At 56.0% G+C, this 11,782-nt stretch overlaps 4 protein-coding genes across 4 annotated transcripts; 2 read left to right on the forward strand and 2 right to left on the reverse strand.

Moving 5' to 3' along the window:
• Window positions 1-969: 969 nt before the first annotated feature.
• On the forward strand, window positions 970-2,393 carry DICSQDRAFT_169586 (uncharacterized protein; the record flags this gene model as incomplete). The annotated part of the gene is made up of 5 exons (XM_007365204.1): window positions 970-1,031; window positions 1,084-1,244; window positions 1,304-1,464; window positions 1,515-1,720; window positions 1,775-2,393. 5 exons carry the CDS (start codon window positions 970-972, stop codon window positions 2,391-2,393), a joined length of 1,209 nt encoding a protein of 402 aa, XP_007365266.1.
• Window positions 2,394-2,540: 147 nt separating this feature from the next.
• DICSQDRAFT_59303 (uncharacterized protein) lies at window positions 2,541-3,220 on the reverse strand (the record flags this gene model as incomplete). Its single annotated transcript, XM_007365205.1, has 2 exons — window positions 2,541-3,034; window positions 3,091-3,220. The coding sequence occupies 2 exons, from the start codon at window positions 3,218-3,220 to the stop codon at window positions 2,541-2,543; spliced, it is 624 nt and encodes a 207-aa protein (XP_007365267.1).
• Window positions 3,221-4,539: 1,319 nt separating this feature from the next.
• DICSQDRAFT_136127 (uncharacterized protein) lies at window positions 4,540-6,326 on the reverse strand. The gene is made up of 4 exons (XM_007365206.1): window positions 5,632-6,326; window positions 5,190-5,569; window positions 4,776-5,136; window positions 4,540-4,717 (listed from the first exon to the last, which is right to left on the reverse strand). The coding sequence occupies exons 1-4, from the start codon at window positions 5,732-5,734 to the stop codon at window positions 4,686-4,688; spliced, it is 876 nt and encodes a 291-aa protein (XP_007365268.1). The 5' UTR covers window positions 5,735-6,326; the 3' UTR covers window positions 4,540-4,685.
• A 399-nt stretch (window positions 6,327-6,725) lies between these two features.
• On the forward strand, window positions 6,726-7,876 carry DICSQDRAFT_161289 (uncharacterized protein). Its single transcript, XM_007365207.1, has 2 exons — window positions 6,726-6,924; window positions 6,982-7,876. The coding sequence occupies exons 1-2, from the start codon at window positions 6,795-6,797 to the stop codon at window positions 7,419-7,421; spliced, it is 570 nt and encodes a 189-aa protein (XP_007365269.1). The 5' UTR covers window positions 6,726-6,794; the 3' UTR covers window positions 7,422-7,876.
• Window positions 7,877-11,782: the final 3,906 nt, after the last annotated feature.

Consider the following 11,782-nt stretch of genomic DNA (forward strand, 5'->3'; position numbering starts at 1 on the left):
GAGTGGATGGAGACATCGGGAGAGCGTTATAGACTCGTTGCTCGAGAATAATCGTACACAATGCGCCCAAATCCGAACCAGATTCGGCACGACATACATACGGTTCACCTGGGGTTGCCGCTGTAAGCCTGATGGCAATTGGACCCAAAACCTTGCGGGACGACTCCGCGTCTCGAGTCATAGAGCTCTCTAGATTTCGAATCATCAAGTTTTCGCGGCGCTCCTTAGTCCCAGCTCGCGACCCTCATGTGGTCATGTTGCACCCGCCGCCTGCCCCCCTCTGCTTGCTGTGCTACAGGCGCTTGATCTGACCTTGAATCCAGGTAGGCAGGCGCCCGTTAAGCGCGCGAGGAAATGAGCGAGCGACAAGAATTGAACACGCCTAATGGCAGCGACTCGGGTCGTTCTGCTCTGCATCTCATGCTACTCCCTCGTACAATTCTTTCAAGAAGACTGCAGTTGCCCGTTAATTCAAATCGCCAGGCTTGGAACTCAATACATCGCATATCTGCACCTCGTCGCGTCTTGCCCCTAGTTAGAGAAATCACTGGTCAGACGCGGCAACATCCAACCCCTCTCCCACATTACTACACGTCCAGAAACGAATCCTTGGGCTTCATCAAAGTGCATGTGAGGGCCATGGCCACAGCTACAGAAGGCGGAGACTTCGCGCACAAGGCGACGCCATATTGGTTGAGGCACGTCGCATTTGCAAGGAACTCTGTCCGGTTGGTGAAGGGCTCACGAGCGAGATCATATAGAATATCACCACTTGAGAAGTTGGCGACTCATTCCCGATTCTTCCTCACCTTGCGCTCGCAAGAAGGTGAATATCATCCTCTGATCTTATTCCGCCTCACCCCCAGTCAACTCCCGGAGACGGGCAAGGATGAGCAGTCTGGTTCGTCGCAGAGCATGCGCGATCAGATCTACGTCATGGAAGCCAATTGTCCACACATGGGAGCTGACATGTCGCATGCCGAAATTGAGGACTGTGACACCGGAGTAGTCGCGGTATGCCCTTGGCACAGGTTTGTATGTTACTTGCTTAATACAATACTGTCTCACGTCGGTGGATGCCAGATATGACTTCGATCTGAAGACCGGGCATAGCGAGACTGGGATGAAAGCCTGTACGTACGCCACAGAAATCCGTACAGAGGACGAGGTAGAGTACATCTGGGTAGAGGCACCAGACGGTGGAAGCGGATGGCGATTAGTAGAGTTCCGGCCAGTGTCAGAAGGTATGTGATAGTTCATCGATGTTCTCCTGCGAAGCACAAGTACTGCAACTCGCTTGTAGAGTTCGCCGATCCTCCGCCGCCTCCGCCGGACCTCTCGCATCTGTCCATTTCCTCGCCTACACCCAAGGAGCCAGAGCCGCTGGTGCCGGTAGAGAATACACCAACGACGCTAATCCAATGGGCAGTCCTCATCCTCAACACCCCCGACCCGATGCTGAAGGTGCGTATTTATGCAGGTCCATACAATAGGGTAGGCTCACGCTAATGTAGGTCCAACGGACCAGACACGCCGTGAAGCTCTTCCGTACGGGCCACCTTAAGTCCATCGGCCACCGCTCGTCGAAAGCTCCTAGACCACCGGATGTCCCACCTCGCGAAGAGCTGTACGCGCGAAACACCGTCGACGTGAGCAAGATCAACAGGCGGAAGAACCGAGCCGTCATGCTCCACACGCTCGCCAACATCGAGCAATGGGCGTAAGCACCTGGAATCCTTCCATCTCCCCCCGCACGGTCTCACAGTCTCCATAGGATCGACCTCGCATGGGACATCATCGCGCGCTACGGCCCCTCTCACCCCGACCTACCCACAGCCTTCTTCGCCGACTTCACCAAGATGGCACTCGACGAGTCCAAGCACTTCTCCCTGCTCACCGCGCGCCTCGCGGCGCTCTCCCCCTCCACGCCCTACGGCTCGCTCCCCGTGCACGCGGGCCTCTGGGAGTCCGCACAGGTGACGTTCGCGTCGCTCCGCGCACGGCTTGCGATCATCCACCTCGTGCACGAAGCGCGCGGGCTGGACGTCAACCCGGGCACGATCGAGAAGTTCCGCAAGGCGGGCGACGAGGAGAGCGTGCGGGTGCTCGAGACGATCCATCACGACGAGGTGACGCACGTCACAACGGGCCATCGGTGGTTTACGTGGGTTTGCGCGAAGGAGGATGTAGACCCGGTGCAGACATTTAGGGAGGAGGTCAGGAAGGGGTGGAGGGGGGACGTCAAGGGACCGTTCAATGCGGTTGATCGCGAGAAGGCCGGGCTGACCCCGGATTTCTATGAGAATCTGAAAGGAGAGATGAAGCAGACCGTAGCTTCAGAGAAGAACACCCAGGCGGATGTTGCAGTTGGCTCCGAGGGCGCGGCGATATGAAGCTCTGGAGGTGAGTTTACTTCAAACCCGCTTGCTGAAGCTATGTCCTGACCCAAAATATGTATTCTCAGGTGCTCGCATAATAATCACAGTAACAATGTACTTGGCGCCGCATCGGCTACAAGTGAAGTCAGGTTCTTGTCAATCTCACTTCATCGTCGAGTTCGCTTGGTGCTTCTGAAACCCGTCCCACTCCAGGTAGTTCGTCCGCATGTCCTTGTAAAATGCTTCCCAGTCCATGCACACATGCTCCGCCCCCGCCCCCTTCATCGTATAGTTCCTCGCGAACGCGTCTGGGGGCTCGAGCGTAGTATCCGCCGCACACAGCGTGTGCATACGCAGAAAGTTCAGGCAGTGCGTGAGGTGCCCGACCGCGTGCCCTTGCGGAATGCCTTCCGCCTCGAGCGCCTGGCGGTAGGAACGCATGCAGTGCATCTGGTGCGTCACTGCGACGACGAAGAGGCGGCGGCCGTCACCAAAGTGGACGTTGCCGTCGCCGATGGTCGCAGTCCAGAGCCACTCGTCGTTCGCCTCAGGCGACCAGAGCGAGTAGCGCACGGACTCCTCGGGTATCCACTTAACCCCGCCGCGCGGTGCACTGGGGAGGGGCATGCGGGGGATGTAGTCTTCATCGATGAAGCCTGTTGGGGAAATTTACTCGAAAACGTTTCCAGGTGAGACGACGGAATGTGCTTACTGTAATGTTCTAGTGGTGGCGGTCTTGCAACTGCCATTCGACGGGTCGCGCGCACATGAAGGAGGTCCAGGTAGGCATTGAGTGCTCCGAGGACGAGCAAGATAGCGACCGCTAATCTTGAGGAGGTCATGGGAGGCGGGATAGTGTGTTCACGGGATGCGCTGCCTGTACCCGTCCCTCAAGCAGACGACAAGGGGAGTCATTGTGGCAGTTCGCTCTTACCGCTGCAAACCGGCAGTCGTTTCGCTGTCCTCGTCAGTATCTCATTTGACAGGCACGGAACCCCAGGCGTTACGATACCCGGGAGCCTCCGTATCCTGATCCCGGATACCGCCTCCTGGGACTTCTCGGGAGAACGCCTCGCCCAACCCAGGTAAGATGCCGTCTCATTCACCAAACTATCGCCCGTCACGGCATTTTGAAGCCTTTTTCCCTTTTCACTCACAGTCCTGTGCACGGCATTGACGAGGAACAGCCTCGAGAAAGCGCGGTCTCACGCAGTTTCCACAGTTGTTCAGGTCATCCGAGTCGGCGTCAGCATCTCTCAGCTACTCTACTTCTGATTGCTCGACAGTGGGTACCTATGAAGAAGCATGACTCTTCCTAGCATCGCCGATACCTTCCTTCTGGCCGATGTCAGCTTGAATTCAGGTCAGCTCCGCGAGGATCGTGGTAGCAGCCCTGGAGGCCCTGTGGGAGAGCCCTGACGAAGACAAGGCGCAGACGCTCAGCTGGCCTTCCGCGATCAGGCTTCGAGATTCACATGGGCTGAGCGAGCGATGCTTCGCGGCGCCAGGGCTTCCGTTCTTGCTCCATTGCAATACGCCGCTCTCGCAACAGGGACAGGGGCTCGGACACAATGCGCAGGTGAGCGGCGTGTATACTCTAGGCTGAACAAGCCCGCTGATGATCATTTCAGCATCACATCATTTGTGTCAACGATGCCATGTCCACTTGTCCAAAGCGACAGCGCCGACTCATCTTTGTTCAGAAGTTGTGTCAATACAGAATTTGGGAGTACAAGCACAGGCTATCGCAACTGCCGCACTCGCTGCGTTCCCAGCTGCGGTACGGGCCTATTACAGCAATGTACTTCGATTGGATACTGATCTGATTCCTATTCAAGTCTCCGCGCGACGAGATGATTTGGGAGCCGCATCTGCTTGGTCATGGGCCCATGATACGTACGTCACAAGCTGAGTTTCGTCGAGAGACACCTGGGCCCTGAACGACATCTTGGACATGTAAAGTGAAAGCATCTTACCAGGCATCTTCAGTTACGCGAATCAATAAGGTATGGGCTTTGTCGCCTTGCGGTTAGGTCTCCTCACTCAGGGTCGCAAGTACGCCCTCAAGCTCCGTATCCTTCCTTCCGCTTCCGCAAGTTTAGGAGAAAGGCGGTAAGCACAGTTATGCGTGGGCGGCATGCTTCTGTAACTCGTCCCGGGTCGGTGATCGAGGCTGTGTGCCTCTCGCATGCTGCGCACAATGAGGCATAAGTCTACAAACGTGCTGCAATGTTCTGATTGACAAAAGATAGCAAAATAATCATACACAGTCGGAGAACGCAATCCGAAAGGCTCTGTAAGTTACATTCAAATCGTTTGATGCTGATACATGTAGATGCCTGCGCGACGTCCTGTCAGCCAACGAATTGATCCCGCTCGGCGAAGAAAGGTGCTTACCATACGTGGTGTTCTGACTGGACCATATGTCCACTAAGCAGTCAGAACCCTCGCCACATACGACCTCAAAAGTATGCAGCGTTCCCCAGGGGCATGGGAAGGTGGTCACGAGGGTCTCCTCTCCCCCTTTCGCCATCAGGGACGCGACTCTCTCCTGCGCAGGAGGCTTTGTGCTGTAAGACAGCTTCCTGACATCCAGCGGCTTCAGCGCGTTGAGCCGGTATACGTCGAACACGGAGAGTTGATTGAACCGGAATGGCTCGGACCCCTCGATGCGATCACCGTGTCCTGGCAGTTGGATGACGACCGAACACTCTTCCATTCCGAAGTCGAGCGCGCGGAACTGCGCTATCGTGTGGACCTTGGTTCTTCCCGGGTCAGCGGCTTCGTGTGAGATTTCATGAGGCTACTCACGTTGGGCGAGACGTGGAGGTGCTTCTCATGTGGGGAAAGCGTCCCAAAAACCTTGTTGAATAGGTCGTGCTCGCCAATAGGCGCCAGCTCCTTCGGACGGTCGGGGAAGACTTGCGCGACGACTCGCGGAAGGTTCTGTATGGGGTCGATCTTGGATGCATTGATCTTGCCGGAGCGGTAGAGGGTCTCAAGACCATGGTACGGATTAGCAAACTCGAGTTCGTCGGTGCCCAAGTCGGCGAAGACTGTCTTCATGATCCGCGACATGTAGAAGAGTGCGATTCCATCGGTGGCCACGACAATGACCAGCAATGCGAGAATCCATGTCAAAGCAGACTGGCGGGCTTCTGGCTGGTACCAAGCTGGCCGTCGCTTCGACTCTGCATGCAAAGAATGCGATAAGATAAGGTTGCGTGTTAAAGGACAATATAACAGAATCCACCTCCTGCTCGATGGGAGTAGTCATCGTCCAACTCTTGGGAGCCGTTCTCGCCGTTCTGCAGCAATGCGTATTGTTCATCTTGGGTACTTCGTCGGGAGGGCATAGCGGAAGGATGAGTTTGCGAATGGGATCTAAGGGGAGAGAACATATTGAAACGTGAAGAAGAGGAAGACGAGGCGCAGGCGCAGTGCGAAACGATGGGAAACGTACAGCCCGAGTCTAGTAAAATGACTGCAAGGCTGCTGAAGACTCCAAAGGAGCCGGGCTATGCGTTCAAAGTGAAGCCGCCGACACATGCAATAGATTAGGTTTGTTGACGGAGCTTCTTCCATCTGCCAGGAAACGGCTTCCCGCGGTCAAAATGATGAGGTAACCGCGAGCCTCGCCCATCCAGCACTGCAGAGTAGAGTATGTGGGAGTAATCGGTTAACCTGCGAGGTATCTGCCACTTACGACAAAATGTAGCCAGGACGTATCCATGTGGAACAAAGCTTCGTTGACGATCGACCCGAGGCGGCATCTCCGAGTCTATCGGTTGAGAGACTAGAGATGCACTGATGCTTCCGATTTGTGAAACGCGAGACAGCTTCGTATCATGCATTCACCGGCTACAGGGCTTTGAGGAGAAAGCGGAAGCATGGGAGCCGTCGCACGGAGCCTCACCGGCACGGCGAGTAGACTCTAAGCCACGTGGCGGAGTCTCGAGGATCACCAGTGACTCGACACCTGAGCTACCAGGCTCTTCGGAAAGCTGCCACTCGCTTGAAGGGTCAGTCCACGATGATAAATATCGATCTGACTCATACTCTATGTCGGCACAGATGTCGGGTATGACTGGGAGACTTGCCAGTGGACCCTGTAGACGCCTTAGCACCGACTTCGGACGTAATCGATCTGCACTGCCTTGCGCCTCAGATCTCCTTCTCCGACACAGTGTTTTGTGTGAGCCCTGCAAGCTCCTTAGCTATGCAGTTGTCCTCTTGGGTTCTGGTTCCCGCGCGGTCCGTTGCGAGCACAAGGTATTTGCATCGCCCTACGCTTACCTCTATCTATGCTGCCACCGCGCTTCAGACGCTAGTGTCACCATTCCTATACTCGCCGGAAACAATCCTCACTATCCCTCTCAAACGTCTCATCGCACCCACTCCCCTCGTTTGCGAGATATGACCGCTACTCGACGCCTCGAATCATTCATCCTAGCCATCGCCATCCTCTTCCTCGGGCTAAACTTCACATACAAGTTGATCAACCTGAGTTTGCTCCATCGTAGACCGAAACATGATCTTGTGAATGGTAGCCCCGCTCACCATTCAACTCATATATGCTCTAACGCGCTTTTTCTCCTCCCAGGCGGCGTATGGAACGTTGAGCGCGAGCACGTCGCATTCGCCTTCGATAGCGGGCTCCGCTACGACCTCAACGCCTCACAAGCGTGGGCTGCGCTCGTCCCCGGCGACGGCATCGTTCACCTCGGCGCACAGCACGAGCCCTTCATGGTTTCGATGTTCCACCAGCTGCGCTGCCTGGACGTCATGCGAGACCAGCTGACCAAGACCCGCGCGCAACGCGAAGAGCAACCCGCGCGGCACTGCATGAACTACATCCGACAGATGATCTTGTGCCGCGGCGACACGAACCTGGACCCGTACCAGTACCCGTCCAACATCCACCCCGTCGAGCCGCATCCTGTCCGCAGGTGCTTGGATTGGCGCGCGGTATACGAGGCTGTGGAGGAGAATCAGAGGGAATATGCTGAATGGGCGCCGGATGGGAGCGCGACCCGAATCTGACGGATTGGATTGCGTAGGGCTAGTACAGTTGCAAGTATCGGGATTCTCGTTGAATATTCATACGTAACGAGTAGCTGACTTTGTGAGCGAAACAGCGACTAGCTGGTTCGTTCCAGCCGCGTCATAACCGCGACTACGAGACGGCGATAGTGACAAATCTGGGTGACAGTCTGGGAGGAGGGGGCGACAAATTACTATGCTTCGGATGCCGAGTATACGTTGTTCCTGACACCTTGATTCTTCCAAGCACCGAGGAAGCTGCATTCATGTTAGCCGCACAGTATCAGTATGACTGAAGCCTAATCGGGGCCCTGTCCGGACCTCGATAGGTGCCGGTGTCAGGAAAGAAGAAAGATCTGAAGGGAAGTAGCTTTTATTGTAATACGGTAGTAGTATCACACGTATGTATTTTCAAGTCAATCTGATGGAGAACTAAAGGTACGAGATGCGTTGTTCTAACCATATACAGATGTGAAAAGCCAATGTTGAAGAAACGATGTGACCACGCCATTTCTCGATGTACTACTTGGGCGCCGGACGAGGAGTGCTACTGATATTCACTGAGCATAGGAAATCAAGGGGTTTGATAGGTTCAGCCAACGAGTCCACTGATGGAAGTGTAGAAAGCGAGAATCGAGCTCAGATAGTGATGACTCGAACATGCCACTGGAGGGGAGAAGAAACTGACCATCGCTTCGCCGGCCATTGTTACTGATTACACTGAGCCAAGCGAGGTCAGTAATAGGTGGATCTTCTACAACACGTTCCTGGTTATCATACGGCTTGAACCCTGTAAAGAAAGGTACATACCTATCGGCACCGGCGCCGCATGAACACTCAATACCATCAGATATATGAGAAGCACAGGGAGCAGAGTGAAGCGACTGAGAGCCATGGTGTAGGTGTGTCTGGCAGGATCGTGCACCTGTGCTGCTCAGCAAGTGGGATCAACACAGTAGCTTTATATACGGTCACAGAACCGTCCTGTCCGTCACCACGTCAATGTCAATTCATTCAGAATCTCTTTGACACTGAATAATCCGGGCCTCGTGCCCATCTAGGTGGGTTCCGACTGACACGGAAGGGAGGAAGTAAAAGCAGAGGACGATCAGAGCCCGCGAGAAGCCGCACTTCTGGGGCCCGAATTATACACGGTTGTGCAGTTTACGACGTATACTGGTGCTCTTGTGCCACTGTTATAGCAACTCCTGAGCAGCATGAAGCTGTCATTGAAAGAGGTTTGTGAAATGCCTCAGGAGGCGACGAGCATTGTAAGACAGGAGCTTGATCGAAGTCCGGGGCATAGGTCAATTGCAATCGGTATGTACTACTCACGCCTTAGGTCCAATCACAGCGATTTGAGCACTGTACGTACCAAACTTTGGAGAGATTGTGCCTCATATAGTAAGCACTCAGTACGCGTTATGCGGGACTTGATATATTACTAATATATGCACCTATAGTAAGCACTACAGTACATTATCAGTGGGAGCCCGGCGGGGTAACTATATGGGCGGCTCACCTCAGTACGCGTTATGCGGGACTGAGGTGAGCGAGTATGGATTCGACAACTTATATAGAAGAGAGAGGATAATGTAACAATCGTATCGTAAGGGGTCCGAAGAAGGCCGCGCCACAGGGCGCATCAATCCCGATGGTGTTCCGTAGTCGCGCGGCGTCGCGCAAGGCTTGCGACGTCATCGCGCTACAATCGCGCCATTCTCCAACACTCCCCCTCAAGCCGAAGCGAGACCCAGCGCGACTGCGAAGTGCTTAACCTTGACGGAAGGGAGTGCTTTCGTGAGGATGTCAGCCGTTTGCTCGTCCGTCGGGCAATAGATGAGACGAATGCTGCCGGCCTCGATCGAATAGCGGATGAAATGGTAACGGATATCGATGTGCTTCGTGCGGGCGTGGTACGAGCCATCCTTGGTGAGCGCGATGGCCGATTGGTTGTCGCTACGAAGAGTCGTCGGCTCGGAAAGCGGACGATAGACCTCGCCGATGAGGCGCCGCAGCCAGATCGCCTCTTTTGCGGCATGTGTTGCGGCGACGTATTCGGATTCGGCGGTTGAAAGGGTGACGAGCTCCTGTTTCTTCGAAGCCCAGGAGACAGCGCCGCCATCGACAATGAAAACGTACCCGGTAATGGCCCGCCTGTGCTCCTGCGAGGCTCCATCTGCATCCACAAATCCCTCCAACCCGTTCCTGTCCCCGCCGTATATGAGCGACAGGTTTCGCGTGCCCAGGAGGTACCTGAAAATCCTCTTAACGGCCTCCCAGTGCGTCCACCCGGGGTTCTCTGAGTATTGCGCGAGGGTCGAGACCGCGAACACGATGTCCGGTCGAGTGCCCATGGCGGCGTACATAAGGGCTCCGATCGCCTCTCGATAGGGGACGCGCTTCATGCGCGCGACATCGGAGGCACTTTCGGGGCATTGGGTCTTCGAGAGCTGTAGATGGGGGTCCATTGGCGTTGAAATGGGCTTCAGGTCATCAAAGTTGAACCGGGTGATGATCGCGTCGATGTACGAGTGTTGAGAGAGTGCGAGGGTACGGGTCTCGAGGTCGCGCGACACCTTGATACCTAGCAGCCAGCTGACCGGGCCCAAATCCGTTAGCTTGTACTTCTGTCCAATACGGTGCTTGTACGCCTCAAGCAGGGGTCGGGAGTCGCCAGTGATAAGACAGTCGTCAACGTGGATGGCAAGGATGGTGAGGTGGGTGCCTTCATGTTTGAAGAAGACCCCGTAGTCCGCCTCGGCGCGCTTGAAACCAAGGTCAGCGAGAGCGATGCAAAGGGTTTCATACCACTTTCGCCCTCCCTGCTTCAATCCATAGAGGGCCTTGTCGAGCTTGAGCACGTATCTACGGCGGTCGGCAACGGCATGGTCCGGCGGCTGTTCCAGGTAGACGTCCTCGTCGAGCTTGGAGTTGAGGTAAGCAGAGTTAAAATCGAATGAATCCGCAGGCCAGCCGTTACGAGCAGCAATAGCGAGAATGAGGCGGAAAGATGAGAGTTTGGCAACGGGGGCAAACGTCTTGTAGTAGTCGACGCCGTAGATCTGAGTGAAGCCGCGCGCAACCAGGCGCGCCTTGTACTTGTCGACCTCACCGGCCGAGTTCTTCTTGACGCGCAGCACCCACTTGCTGTCGACAACGTTGCCCGAGGTTGGTCGCTCGACGAGGTGCCAGGTGCCGTTGGAGGCGAGAGAGTCGAGCTCGGCCTGAACGGCGGCCTTCCACTTGGGCCAGTCCGGGCGCTTCTTGGCCTCCGCGTACGTCGGCTCAATGCCCTCGGCGTCGCCCGAAGCTGCCGCCATGGCCAGCTCAACCGTCTCCCACTCCTCCCGCTCCTCCTGCTTGATCGTCGCGTACCCTCCCTCATCCTCTGCTTCCTCCACAACCTTGCTCGTCGCCTCCTGCATCCCTCTTGGCAACGCTCTCCCTCCAGTTCGCCCGCTGGTGCTCCCTTCTCCGCTCCTCAACCTCCTCACGTAGTCCGACTCCCGTCGGACGCGTCTCGGTCGCTCGGTCGCGGTCTCAAACCGCTCTCCAAGGACGTCGCGCGCCTCGGGCCTGGACTCGGCAGCAGGAGATGCTGGGTTGGAAGGAAGGGCAGGCCGCAAGCAGGAAGAGCGCGGGTTTGGTGGAACCGTGGCTTCCGCAGGCGCGTCGATAGTGGGGGAATTAGCGGTGGGATTGGGTTTGGACGACGCGGGGGCACGCTCGACCTCGTTCTGGTGAGTACTAACGATTTTCTTGGTCTCGTTGTCCCCCGTCTGGTCCCCGTTGTCCCCCGTTTGGTCCCCTTGTTCCCCATCCTCCCCCTCGAGCGGCACCTCGACGTCGGCCTCCGCCACGTTGAAGCGCACGCTGCGCTCGACCGTCACACTGCGCCGATCAGGCCAGTAGATCCGATGGGCATCGGATTGCTCATCCCACCCCACCCATCTGTCACAGTTTTCTCGTGCCACGTGACCTAGGGGTCATGTGAACCAGAACAGACGCTCACCTTGACCACGGGCAACTCGTATCGGAAAGTGGAGGAGCCGGGATCGAACCCAGGACCTTGTGGGGTCCAGGAGCGCCCATCCTCACTCACTGGCAGGTGACTCACACGTCAGCGGGGGCGCTTACTCATCGGAGCAAGCCCGGACTTAGCATGACTCAGGTATTAGTCACGAGGACACCATGTGACAGGTCAGGAGGCAGGACATGAGTCAGCAGACTCTGACCAAGCATGGACAAATAGGTACCTGGTCTGTGCACCGTTGTATTTGTATAAATAGTAGGGGGTCTGAGGCAGGGAACCTCAGACTTGATCTTCTCGTCGATCCCCCACTCTCCTCCTGTAGGTA

Source organism: Dichomitus squalens (assembly GCF_000275845.1).
Source record: "Dichomitus squalens LYAD-421 SS1 unplaced genomic scaffold DICSQscaffold_11, whole genome shotgun sequence".
NCBI lineage: Eukaryota > Fungi > Basidiomycota > Agaricomycetes > Polyporales > Polyporaceae > Dichomitus > Dichomitus squalens.

Excerpts from the sequence above, each read along its gene's own strand:
- DICSQDRAFT_136127 (XM_007365206.1), bottom strand. The coding sequence starts at position 5,734 with ATGCCCTCCCGACGAAGTACCCAAGATGAACAATACGCATTGCTGCAG. Across the intron at positions 5,137-5,189 it reads ACCTCCACGTCTCGCCCAAC|GTCCACACGATAGCGCAGTT; the intron begins GTGAGTAGCCTC and ends GGAAGAACCAAG. Across the intron at positions 4,718-4,775 it reads CAGTCAGAACACCACGTATG|GCATCTACATGTATCAGCAT; the intron begins GTAAGCACCTTT and ends GACGTCGCGCAG.
- DICSQDRAFT_161289 (XM_007365207.1), top strand. The coding sequence starts at position 6,795 with ATGACCGCTACTCGACGCCTCGAATCATTCATCCTAGCCATCGCCATC. Across the intron at positions 6,925-6,981 it reads GAAACATGATCTTGTGAATG|GCGGCGTATGGAACGTTGAG; the intron begins GTAGCCCCGCTC and ends TTCTCCTCCCAG.